The sequence below is a fragment of the Magnolia sinica genome, chromosome 17, assembly GCF_029962835.1.
Source record: "Magnolia sinica isolate HGM2019 chromosome 17, MsV1, whole genome shotgun sequence".
NCBI classification, from domain to species: Eukaryota; Viridiplantae; Streptophyta; class Magnoliopsida; order Magnoliales; family Magnoliaceae; genus Magnolia; species Magnolia sinica.
The window spans coordinates 73288733-73302526 of NC_080589.1; the positions used below are offsets into that span (position 1 = coordinate 73288733).

General features: G+C 38.4%; 1 protein-coding gene across 1 annotated transcript; it reads right to left on the bottom strand.

Moving 5' to 3' along the window:
• Positions 1-442: 442 nt before the first annotated feature.
• On the bottom strand, positions 443-13091 carry LOC131230711 (clathrin light chain 2-like). The gene is made up of 3 exons (XM_058226643.1): positions 12462-13091; positions 1350-1503; positions 443-1175 (listed from the first exon to the last, which is right to left on the bottom strand). The coding sequence occupies exons 1-3, from the start codon at positions 12980-12982 to the stop codon at positions 693-695; spliced, it is 1158 nt and encodes a 385-aa protein (XP_058082626.1). The 5' UTR covers positions 12983-13091; the 3' UTR covers positions 443-692.
• Positions 13092-13794: the final 703 nt, after the last annotated feature.

Here is a 13794-nt window from a genome sequence, read left to right on the forward strand (position 1 = left end):
CATAGGATATTGGAAAACCAAACAGGCCCTAAAATTTCCTGAGGACAGTTAAGAGTAAGCTCTCCCAAACCATTCTGAACAGTACTTGCTGAGCTTCCATGGTACATGGGACCCACTGTCTGTCATTGGCACTGTCCATGTAGAGGCTGTAGAGGTACAAAAATCACACTGATAACCAATCTGTTTCAACCGACTCCTCCCCATTACTTTTGATCTACAGCCCATCTTTGGTGAGCAGTTCAGATCACCGCATACGGGCCTCCTCATTCAGACTGTTAAAGCTGATGACCTTTATTTTGGAATGGGCTTTTAACAATAAATAAGTGAAAACCCTTGGGGCTGAGACCGCACCCGCACATCATTTTGACAGTGAAGATTATTTGCTTGCATGCATGCACTTAACACAAACCCATCACACAATCATTTGATTAACTGGAGAGAATTAGACAAATAAATCCCTACTCCAATAATAAATTTCCACAAAAACAAAAAACAAAATCAGATGCGGCCATCCAACAACAAATCCCTAGAGCAAAATGAAAAAGCAGCTCTTCTAAGCCTATAACCCACAGAGGGTTCTTATTCACAGTAATTATGGTACGAGAGTGACGGAAACCAAAATAGACTGAAATAATGGGTGCAATGTTGATGTCCATTAAAAAAAAAAAAAACAGAAATCATGTTAGCACGTCCTATGCGACAGGGACTGGCTCAGGTGGTGCAGCTGGCTGCTCCTCATCTGGTGCAGAAGCTGCTTCTTTTGACTTGGCGGAACCATTTGCAGCATCTTTAGGTGGAGTAGTTGGTGCAGTTCCATCTTTGGTTGTAGCCGCCGCATCTTTGCCTTGGGCCGCTGCATCTTTGCCCTTGGCTGCAGCATCATCTTTGCCTTTGGCCGCAGCATCTTTGGCAGGTTCAGGTGGTGGTGGTGGAGGTTTCATGTGAGGAGGGGGAGTGTGTTTCAGCTTCACAAGTATCTGCCGCATCCTGGAAAGATCAGTGGGCTTGCCAGGCTTTGGGCCCTGAACAACAACAATCGATGGCCTCTTGTCCTGGTCCTTTTTTCTGCCCTTCTTCTCGATGGTAGGAAGCTCATTGGGAATGAGTTCTGCTATCGCTTTCCAGTACTGCTTGTCCGCCTCCTCGTGGAACTTCTTCTGGTTAGCCAGATATAGCTGGCCAGAACACAAGCAGATTTCGGTCAGAAATCACATTTCAAGAATTTCCCCAGAAGATATTGCATCGAAACGGAAAGGGGAAAGAAAACAATGTTCCTGGGCACAAGTTAATCGCATTTCTATGCAGCAAACAAGCTGGAAAAAGGAGGGATTCCTTTCCATATATTCTACCTTTTCTCTTTCTCTGTTATGGGTCTTGTTAGTTTCACAGGTGTTTTTCCTCTTCTCATAGAAAGCACGCTTGTATTCCTCAGCTTCATCAATGATTTGGTTCAGCATCTCCTTTTCCTTTCTTTCCTTCTCCTCAAGGCGAATGGCATTTTGACTGCAACAAGCAGGCAAGTGTGTTTCCATTCAAGCTCTCTAAGAAATAAGATTACATGGAAACTGAACTTGCTGACAAACAAAAATAAAAGGCCTAGTCTGATTATGCCAGAGGAATGTGAGCATGGAAAAGATTATTACAACTCTGTATCTTTAATAAGCACAGAATCCATAAAGCGGAATATGTTCAGGTATGAACTGTGATTCGGTCATTTACTGCTTATAAATGAGCACTGAAAATTCAGGTTGGATGCTCCTAGAAAAACTCATCATCATCATCATCTAAGCCTCATCCCAATTAATTCGGGTTGGATGCATGAATCACATTCCGTCATTCCACTCTATCAAGGGCCAGACCTTCAGGTAAACTCATCATCATGCTCCTGGAAAGCCTCAAGGGTATAAAACATGTCAGGTCTGCAACCAGCAGGAGGATCACAACGTGGAACGTCCTTGACATCGTGCTGGCCAGTAGTCTTGTTTCAGAGAGAGTGACAAGTAGGTCACTTGCTACTGCTCTCTGGATGTATCTGTCATATGCTGCTTTTCATTTTTCTTAAACAAAATCTTTGTCAGATTCAAAATAGAAAAAGAAAAAGCAAGTCAACCAAGTCAGCCATGATTTCAATAGTCCTCATTCAGCTATAGGTTTGGTAAATTTAGATCGTTTCAACATACTATCACATCTTTTCAGACATGTCCAAAATCATGGCCCTCCGTCCTACCTCCCTGGATATGTCATCACAATCAGTTTGATAAGCTAGAAAGATCATTCTCTCTTCGTTATGTCATGATATGTCCAAGTCATGGAAACATTCCTTTGTTATTGATGACATAAAAGATGAAGCTTCTCTGCTGCACATTTCTCTTTTGTTGGTCAAGAAGCCAATAAGATGACAGGTAAATCAAATGTGGTGTGGCAAGATTATCTTGATGCAAGTTTTCAACAAAAAAAAAAGGAGTGAGAGATTATCTTGATGAATTAGAAATCATTTTCCTTTGATGTACTTTCTACCTTATTTGATTGTGTTTCGTTATCCAATTAAAAAATAAATAAAAATCAGTTCATTACAGTTGTATGAATATTCTACTCAAGGCACTATGCTTTTTAGAATCTTGCAATTTGTAGATCTCTGGATGCAAAATAACTTGGGTCAACCAGATGTGGATGTAAGAATTATGCAACACCTAGTTTTCCATAGCACACACCTCATACCTGTAACCTAGTTTGGGGTTGTCCTAAAGCCCCAATTGTTCTTGAAAATGTATCCAAATCGTGAGTGGTGCACATTCAGAAGCATCGATCATGACATCCAAGAGTGTGTCATGAGAAGGTTGTAGAATTTGTTAACATGAGCTATCAGTTTCAACAAATGAATTGAGAGTTCAAGCCCACAGTAATCCAAAAAAAAAAAAAACAGAATTCAGCTTTTCCTACTGGAATTGAACAGTTTCGCCTTTCGGCATTTTTATGCTTCAGAAAAGAACATCAGTACTAAGACACTAAAAATAAAATAAAATAGCCAAATGAGCAATAAATGATCACATGCTTTATTAGATCCACCAACAGCATCCATCCCTAACTAGTTCCGTGAACTGCCAAATGAGAACAAAATCCAACAAGAAAACATGTGATTTGTTGTGGAAAAACAGGAACTACTCTCTTTCCACTCATGACGATTGGGAATTAAAACGCCCTGGGATGGGCAAGGAAAATAATTGCCAAATTGCCCTTAAAAATGAAAAATTCCCATGAGAAATGACTGTTGTAAAAGCAACCAGCTCTGATTGAAACAAATAAATGACTGAAATTGGTGGGATAACCACAACAGGAACCATTACATTCATTTCTTTTTTTTATTATTGATGACAAAAAAAGTTCCATAGAAAATGAAAGAGATTGCATGATGCAAATGACTTCTAGTAGCTAAAGATATTACAACATATGAATAGAGTCTACACTGATCGTGGTGTGGCCTAAGTGGAGTTTGGGGAGGACTTTGGAGGTAGGGGATTCTCTCACTTCCAAATTTCCAAGGCGATACGTAATAACAACTGAGAAAGGGTTCTCTTATAAGTATCTTTATGAATTCGCGCCTTTGGTTTTGAACGTGGCTTTTAGAACCTTAAAGATTATGACATTAGAGTTTTTGAAGACTTGTTGAAGGCTCTTTATGGGCATTCCTTGTAAACATGGAAGCAGCGTTATTGAAAAATGATAATAAATTATTATTTTTTAAGGGTCTCCTTCAAGAAGATTCTTATCAAAGTCATTCATTAAGATTCCAGACTCACATCACAATAGTGACAAATCTCATTCTTAGCAATTTCCCAAACTGAGAATTTCTATGGTTGCAGATCTCCATAAACTAAATGAAATCCACCAGTTCTTTTGTGTTCTTACCTGCAGAAACTTCGTAGCAATCCTGGACGAGAAACTTCTTTGATGTAGGCACCTAGTTTGGAAAGTAGCTCTCAAAAGAGTTCACCCACCCAAATATCTTCCCAAAATCTCATCTTATAATCATTCTAACTTTAAATCTAGGGATTTTTACCAAAATGACCCCAAGGTTTGGTCATAGCACGTTTTTAACTAAATGAAATCCACCAGTTCTTTTGTGTCCTTGCCTGCCGAAACTTTGTAGCAATACTAGACGAGACACTTCTTTGATGTAGGCACCTGGTTTGGAAAGTGGCTCTCAAAAGAGTTCACCCACTCAAATATCTTCCCATAATCTCATCTTATAACCTTTCTTAACTTTAAATCTAGGGACTTCTACCAAAATGGCCCCAAGGTTTGGTCATATAGCATGTGTTTAGCCCCCCTTTTCCATTCCTTGTTTTTTCGGCATCCTGACAACTTAAATTTTTCAAAGACCAAAATGCTTTTGCTACAGGCCTTAGCTCCCATATAATGTTTGAGTGCTGGAGAAGTTAAGAGGGCCCGTCCAGATGTGTGGAGTAGGTCCCATAAAACCATGATTGGGCCCACTACACAAGAAATCAAATCCGCTCATTGTATTCGGCCAGTCCTGGGTCAAAAAAAAAAATACTAATTTCAGCTTGATCCAAGCCCTCTATGGCCCACAACAGTGGAATTTCATTCCCAAATATTTCTTGTGGTGTGGTCCACCTTCGATATGGTTTCCCCTCATTATAGGGCCCATGCTCTGAAATGAAAACCCTAATTGAATAGACAACATAGATTTCACACATAACTCACGTTAGGCCCCATAAATGTCGTCTTAATACCCTTTTGTGAGGCCAACCCGGTTTCAAGGACCCCATTTGGAATTTTTAATTTTTTTAGAGGGAAACCGACCAAACCCTTTCTTCTTCCTTGGTGGGACCAACCACCACTCTCCAACTATTACATTCTCTGACATTCCATTCTCCAACATTCCATTCAATTCTCCGATGTTCCATTCTCCGAAACCCTTCTTCTTCGAAGCTTCCTCCACGAGACACCACCACTCCTTGGCATTTCATTCTCCGATGAACCATTCTCTTGTGTTCCCTTATCTGGCAATCTTTTCTCTAAAAAAAAAAAATTGTTATGATCTTCTCCATTCCATCCGACTAGGGACTTTCTCGGAAAAAATTAATTTTATTTATTCGATATACAAAAAAAAAAAATCTATATTTTAAGTATGCCATGATTGGCCATTTTTTGGTATGCTTATTGTGTGACGTGGGTATTGTGAATATATACCTTGATGTAAAATATTCAACGATGGATGGTGTTGTGAATATATATACATTGATATTAAAAAAAGTTCAATGAAACAACAACTTTATTTTCTTGAAACGACTAGTTGCACATGACAACGAAAACCCGTAGCATATAACAACAGCGACCCGTAGCACATGACAATGGAGACCCGTAACACATGAAAACGTAAACCCATAACACGGATGACCCGTGACACATGACAATGAAAACACGTAACACATGACAACGACAACCCGTAGCACATGACAATTGAGACTCATTGCTCATGACAACGGCAACTCGTAACATATGATAACAATGACCTATAGCACATAACAACGGCAACCCATAGCATATAATAACGACGACTCCTTACACATGACAACAACGACTAGCACAAGACCTACATGAAAACGTAGGCTCCATCAACCTGAAAAATATTTTCATTCAACTTGACTAAACATTCACAAAATCTTACAGAGATGCAAAAAATCATATTCCTTCATTTTATCATAAACCAAACATTCAATTATACAATTATATGCATCCCACAGGATTATACAAATACATACATCCCACAAGTAAAAGGAATCATACAAACTAATCATATTCCTATCTAATTGACTTTCTTCCTCTTTCTTTTTTTTCTTTTTTTTTTAAAAAGATCTCATTGTTGCACATTTAGAGGCCATCTTCTTCCTCTTAATCAGAACTAAGAGACCCGGTCGGGTTACCAATTCCTTTATTTCCTCCACTTCCTCCTCAACCTTATTTTCATTCGGATCGTCAGAGAAAAGAACGCTACAATTGAATGGAGAAGACCCTAACAATCATTTTTTTCGAAGAAAAGAATGCCGAATAATGGAACGGGAGAGAATGGAACGCCGGTTGATGAGTTTTTTCTTAGAAAAAGAAAGAAAGTTGATTAGATAGGAATATGATTAGTTTATATGATTCTTTTTACTTGTGGGATATATATTTGTATAATCTTGTGGGATGTATCATGTATATAATTGTATGATTGAATATTTGGTGTGTGATAGAATGAAGGAATATAATTTTTTTTTATTTTTATAAGATTATGTAAATATTGAGTTGAGTTGGATGAAAAGTTCTTCAAGTTAGAGTCAGTGTTTTTGTGCAGGTCTTGCGTCGGTCATCATTTTCATGTGCAAGGGGTCATCGTTGTCATGAGCAACGAGTCAGGTCGTCGTTGTCATGAGCAGCGGGCCTCTGTTGTCATGTATTATAGGTTGTCGTTGTCATATGCTACGGGTCGTAATTTTTATGCTATACCGGTTGTCGTTGTTATGTGTTACGAGTCTCCGTTGTCATGTGTTACGAGTCTCCGTTGTCATGTGTTATAGGTTGTCGTTATCAAATGTTACGAGCATTGTTATCAAATATGATCGCATATGTGATCACATATGCACATACCGTGGATCAAATTGCATATACCATCATGGCATATGCAATCCTGGCAGGTATGCCATGGCATACTTTGATATGCGACAAATATGCTCATATTTCCCAATGGTAAAAAATATGACCATTGGGAGAAGTTTTTTCATTTTTTCATTTTTTATTTTTAAAATTTGGGGCACTTTTGCCTATAAATAGGCACTCATATCCCCTCCATTTTCACTATTCTCTACTCCAAAGCTCTCTCTCTCTCTCTCTCTCTCTCTCTCTCTCTCTCTCTCTCTCTCTCTTACACTCTTTCTCTCTTACACTCTTTCTCTCTTACTCTAATATCTCTACAACTATTTCAAGTATATTTATTTTTTATATTTTGTAAGAAGTGCTTGTTTTTTTGTAAATTAAGTTGTAACTGTAACTGGTAAGTTGTTTCAAGTTATCCATTTATTAATAAAATCTCTATGTTCAAAGTTTTTAATAATTAATTCTCCCTTAATGTAGCTTGTTGATTGTTTTGTTAAAATTTATGTAAATATAATATTAGTAATTAAATATATAACTTAATGAAACACTCAAACTACAATGAAATAAGTAAAATAACATAATCCAATCATGAGTACTAATTAGGCAAGTTTTCACTCATTTTTTTTCAATTTTTCCCCCTTTCAATTTTTTTAATTCTTCGAGGTAAAATAAAATGCAACAGCATATACGATTATGCAATCGCATATGCGAACAACATTTGTTGATCACATGCAATTGCATGTGATTTGACAACATTGGTTATAGGAATCCATTATCATGTGCTACAGGTCGCCGTTGTCATTTGCAACAGGATGTCATTGTCATGTGCAACTAATCGCCGTTGTCAAGAAAATGTAATTGTTCCATTGAACCATTTACAGCACCAGTCATCATTGAACAATTTACATCAAGGTACATACATTCACAACACCCACATTACACAATAAGCATACAAAAAAAGGTCAATCATATAACACTTTAAATATACGTTCTTTGTGCATTGAATAAACAAAATTAATTTTCCCTAAGTCGCCACCTTTATACGAGAAACTCCCTAGTAAGATGGAATGGAGAAAACCCTAATAGTCGTTTTTCGAAGAAAAGAATGCCGGATAAAGGAACGTATGAGAATGCTCCGGCGGAGAGTAGTGAGTGGTCCTGTGGAGGAAGCTTCGAAGAAGAATGGTTTCGGAGAATAGAACGCTAGAAAATTGAATGAAACACTAGAAAATGGAACGCGTGGAGAATGTAATGGCCAAAGAGTGGTGGTGGGTCCCACTCCCACCAAGGAAGAAGAATGATTTCAGTCAATTTCCCTCTAAAAAAATTAGAACTTCCAAATGAGGTCCTTGGCCCCACAAAAGGGTATTTGGACAGTGTTTGTGGCGTCCATCGTGAGTTGTGTGAAATCCATGCCAACCATTCGATTCGGGTTTTCATTTAAGGACATGGGACCAAAAGAATTAAAGGAAAATCACATCAAATGTGGACCACACCATAGGAAACAATTGGAAATGAACGTCGACCATTATCAACTACCATCGCCACACAGCGCTTAGATCAAGCTGAAATTAGTGCTTTCTATGGGTCCAGGGCTGGCCAAATACAATGAGCGGATTAGATCTCTCATAGAGTGGGCCCAATCATGGTTTCATGGAACCCACTCCACACATCTAGACAGACCATCTTAACTTTCCTAGCACTCAAACATCGTACAGGTGCCAAGGCTTCACATAGGGGCATTTCAGATCTCTAAAATTTTAAAAAAGTTGTCAAGATGCCAAAAAAAAAATAAGGAATGGAAAAGGGGAGCCAAACATGTTCTTTGGCCATATCATGAGTCCATTTTGATAAAAAGCCCTTCAATCTAACTCCTTCCCTTAGATCCTTTCTAGCCTCATTCTAAGCAACCTCAACTTTTAAAGTTGTTTTCCAAATTGCAGACCTAAATCCACCCATACCATAACCTAAGATCCAACTCGTACATGCTTCCCTATATTTTCTAGCTATAATCTTCTTCCACAAACCATTTCGATCTTCACTAAATCTCCACCATAATTTGCTAATAAGGTTCAATTTCTCTACCTTACTCTCCCCACAACAAGGCTACCTTCTTTTTTGCTTATTTGAATGCACACCTAATTAAGAATTTTAGCATGTCTCCATTGCTTGCACAAAGAATTTTATTTACTTATCCTTTGAAGCCTCCATGCCACGATTATCAAGGTCATTACAAGGAAAGAAACAAGACACAGGAAGGTTGGATAAAACAGCTTTATTGAGGGTGGATGTGGTTCCCCATAGAGACGAATATCTCAATTCTAGTGGCAAGCTTCCTTTTAAATCCTTCAACTATCGAACTCGCCTAACGGCTGTCAATGGGAAAACTCAAATAAGTTATTGTTCCTTGCAACTCGATCTCATAGAGAGATACTCCACAAACACTTTACCCTTAGCAAGGCATGCCATTCTGCTCATGTGAAACCCTCAGAGCATCTCAAATCACCTTAGAAACCTTTGAGATTATCAATTTGGGAGACCAAAGCATCGTCGGCAAACTAAGGTGAGATAAGCTAACATGCGAGTTTCTAATTTGAAACATTTGATCACCACCACCACTCTAACAACTATATGATAAGGCTCTCCTCAACAAATGTGAAGGTAAAAGGGGTCACTCAGGCAAAGACCCCTACTCCATCTATATTTGAAGCCCATGAATCATAACAGGCATAATAGAAAATCCCATTGCATGTGGTTAGGGGCTTTCTCGGTCAATTTTGTTGGGGGAGTGTAGTCAATTTTTCTATGAGTGCCCCTTCAAGGATTTGATTGCCTCCTACAAAGGACCTTAAAATGGAGAAATAATTTTTTGGAGGACTCTAAGACAACGTGCAATAATTTTCACTATAATCTTATACATGCTTCCACAAGATTTACGGGTCCTGCAAGTTGCAACTCGATGTTTTGCTCAACCTTCCACTATCATAGAACTCATTTACAATTTCCAATATAAATTATTTCACACCCTCCCAAAAAGAATGAAAGAAGGCTATCCAAAAACCATAAGGATGAAGAGCTTAGCACAATCAGCTACGAATATGTTCCAAAACGTACCTACCCAGGGAATGAAATCCATGGTATATGGCTACTTGTTTTCAAATTTAAATGGTTTAAAACCTAAGATAATTCACTTGTCTTGAAAAAATGGGGGTGCGGTAAGATGCTAGTTTTAGAATATCGGCCTAACGACAATTCTTCGAAATGAGATTCCCAACCCAAGGACACGGATGAGGACCTATCTAATGTGCATGTTATTGAATGTTCCTGATTATTTGATCAAGTGTATAATACCCCCTTCAAAAGGGATGTTAATAATTTCACAATGATTTATGAGTTAGAGAGGCCAGCACTAGAATTTGTGTGAACCTCCCAATTTCTCATATGCGCAATGTTTTAAATATCGACAATATCGGCAATATATCCCCCGATATATCTTGTATCCCACATGTGCGATACAAAACACACAAGTAGTGGGATACATCCCACATGTTCAATCCGGTGAACATTTTTTTTTTTCGATCCTTTTTTTATTATTATAAATCATGTTAAATCAGTGTCAAATTGTTACAAATCCATAATTTTTCAAGTTTTGCATGGCATGAACTTGTTACAAATCCATGATTTTTCAAGTTTTGAATGGCATGAAAAATCATGGATTGGGAACGTCAATTTCGAGATTTGGAGGAGAAGGTCTGAGTTGTGGAAAATTGAAAAAAATAAATAAATCAAAATCAAACATATATGTAACCCAATCTAGTTATTCTTCTTTTGCTTTTGAATGCATTGCTTGTGTTTCCACATGTCTTCTTACATTTATAAATTATATGAATAGACTTTGAATATACTTGCATCAATTCAGTTAGACAACACATAGATTAGAATCCCATACAAAGAAAACCCATTATGTGCACTTGTTTTTTGTAATGTTTTGATTTGTAAATGGGTATTGATGTCCTTTTTAACAATCACTGAAATTTCGTTAAAAAATTCGACCAATTTCCAATGTTTCCCCATGTTTCCAACAACAACGATACATTACGCGATACAACCAATATATCCCATGCGATAACCAATACGTATCTGTATCCCAAGGGTGCAATATGTAAAACGATACCGATATTTCGAACATTACATATGAGTACCTAATGGAGTTGAAATTCTACACTGGCATGTAAACTGTTGATACCACCCACTTGAAACAATCAAACATAAGAGGAACCAAATCACGACAGAATTCTCCAATATCACAGCTTCTTCCAAATAAATATCATTGTTCCAAATAACAAGATTCTCTCCAGCCCAGCCCCCTTCTGCATATCAGCTACCCACCCAACACTGTTATTGCCCCATAGCCATATCTTCAATCATTGTGAGGCAACTTGTAAATTTTCTCCTTATTTTCTGTGGTTTCTCAATATCTCTCAGATCCTTTTGAAGTTGGTCTCAGACCTTAGAGAAAGTAATTCTTGTGCCCTTCTTTTAGAAGATAACCATATCATTAAGTTCTACCAAAAATAAACTGAGCAAAAAGAGACCAAATACAGAGGTAACCCTCTCGTCACCCACACCACTCAAAAGCAATTACTAACAGAAATCAAAAAACAGAGCCAAAAAACAAAAAAAAAAAAAAAAAAAAAAATGAATGAAAGAAAAACGAGCTCAGGACAAAACTTCCATGACCAGCTAACCAAAGACAACTGAATCCCATTCCCACCACAACAAGTCAATCAAGATCCCAGTAAACTCTGATAGCACCAATGCCCACCCAAACACCAACATAGGTGGCGCTCCACTAATTCTGATTTCCAGTACGAATACGAAAATTGAAAGAGGGTAGACAAGCTTTATCATTTAAAAAAAAAATTCCCATGCCCTATCCCTCCACTCAACCAGCAAAATGATAGCATACTCCACCTCTATAAGATTCTATCTATTTCCATTCATGGATTTCAGCAAAGATGTAAATCAATTTTCTTTATTAACGTTTTATTCTAGGATTGAATATAAGGTCTACAATTTCGAACGGCTAGCATATAATTTTCTTTAATGATTGCCACCGTGTGATATTTTGATGGTTATACCAACTCATCATGATTTTACATTATTCTGTGTTCAGAAAACACTACATGATCTATGAAAAACCACCTTATCTTTGAAGTTTATTTGCATGACTTACAATTCACGAGTTTCACCTATCCCAGAACAGGTCCAGCTATATTACGAGAAATATATATATATATATATATATATATATATATATATATATATATATATATATATATATATATATTCAATAGCATGAAATTGTATCTGCTATTCTGCTCTGATCATCATGTTTGTTACAAGAAGCACACTAATAAGGAAAGATAACTAGAAATTGAGGATAATGTGACTAAATGCTACATAAGAACCAAGATCAGAGACAAACACACACTACAATCCTATCAATAAAACGGAATGCATATACACGAACGGAACAAATTAATGAACCATAAACACCCATTGAATTCATGGATGAAAATTACATCCACACGAGATTTTGCAAAAAAAAAAAAAAAAGTCAACTATCATTAGGAAACTTAAAAAGAAGAAGGCAGATCTAAGCACGTCTAAAATCAAACGGAAAGAGAAACATGCAGATCTGATGATAAAAGCATCAGATCCGTGCAATCAAGATAGATCAAAGTATTGAGAAGAATTCAGACACGGAAATCATATCAGAGCAGGAGAAGAAGAGATCTGACCGGCGCCATTCGCGAAGCATGAAGCCTTCCTCGCGCATCTCCTCAGGAGGGGGAAGGACGGGTCCATCGTCAGAGAAGAGAGCATCATCAAGGGCGTAAGCCCTGCCATTGGAATCAGGGATGGGAGCGGAGAAAGGGGAAGCGGATTCATCATGGATGGGAGCGGAGAAAGGGGAGGCGGATTCATCAGGGATGGGAGCGGAGAAAGGAGTAGGGGAGTCGTCAGAGATGGGAATGGAGGAGGGGCGGAAGCCGTAGGCATCAGGAGAGGGAGGGATGTGATCGTCGTCTAAGGGAGGAGGAGCAGAGACGTGGCGAACAGGGATGTGATCGGCATCGTCGATCGGATGGTGGTGGTCAGGATCTTCTTCCTCTTCGGTGAAAGTGGGGAAGGAGGAGGAATCGTAGCGTTGGGAAGGGAGGCGGGGATCATAACCCATGTAACCATCATCATCGAACGGCCGGGCCGTTGACTGCAGTCCCTCATCTCCGTCGTTGCTGTAGGTGTCGAAAGCTGACATCTTCTTCTCTCTCACTCAGAGGAGGAGGAATTTCAGCAGCTCTGTCTCTCTCTCTCTCTCTCTCTCTCTGGAAGAGGAAGAGATAGGGGAAATGAAATGGAAGGATCGGGTCTTGAAATCAGATTTTATAAAAGGGATTTTATAAAAATAACTACCTCATCAAAATGGAATTCACAATCCGGTACATTTTCTAAAAGTTTTCCAAAAAACTACCTCGGTAGGTAGCTCCGATGGCTCCCACGGCGCACCGTGATGTTGATGTTTACACTACCTTCGGTCGCAGCGGCTTTGGAGCAAATAGGTCGGTGGCTCGGATGTCCCCACCTTGATTTTTATTTAGGGTCTGTTTGGGCGGTGGGATTAAAAGGGATTAGGTGGGATGGGATTCATCTGGTCGTGTGCCAATTCCACTCCATGGGAAGAAGGGAAAAGCTTAGAATTACAGTAAATAGAATTGCATTGGTCCCGTGCCAATTTCACTCAATGTGAGCAAGTTGTTGTAGGTCCCACCATGATGTGTGGGCTATATCCACACCGTCCACCCATTTATCGAGATTATTTTAGAGCATGGACAAAAAAATTAAGTAAATCCAATGCTCAAGTGGACTCCACCATAGAAAGCAACGGGGATTGAATACTTGCCATTGAAAACTTCTTTAGGGCCACATAAGTTTTGGATCTACCTCATTTTTAGGCCCATGCCATAAAATGAGGTTACAAAACAAATGAACAGTTTAGATATAACACATGTGTGTTATTCTAGTAATTTCAAATAATAGTGGGTATATCCATTCAATGTACCACCATATTAT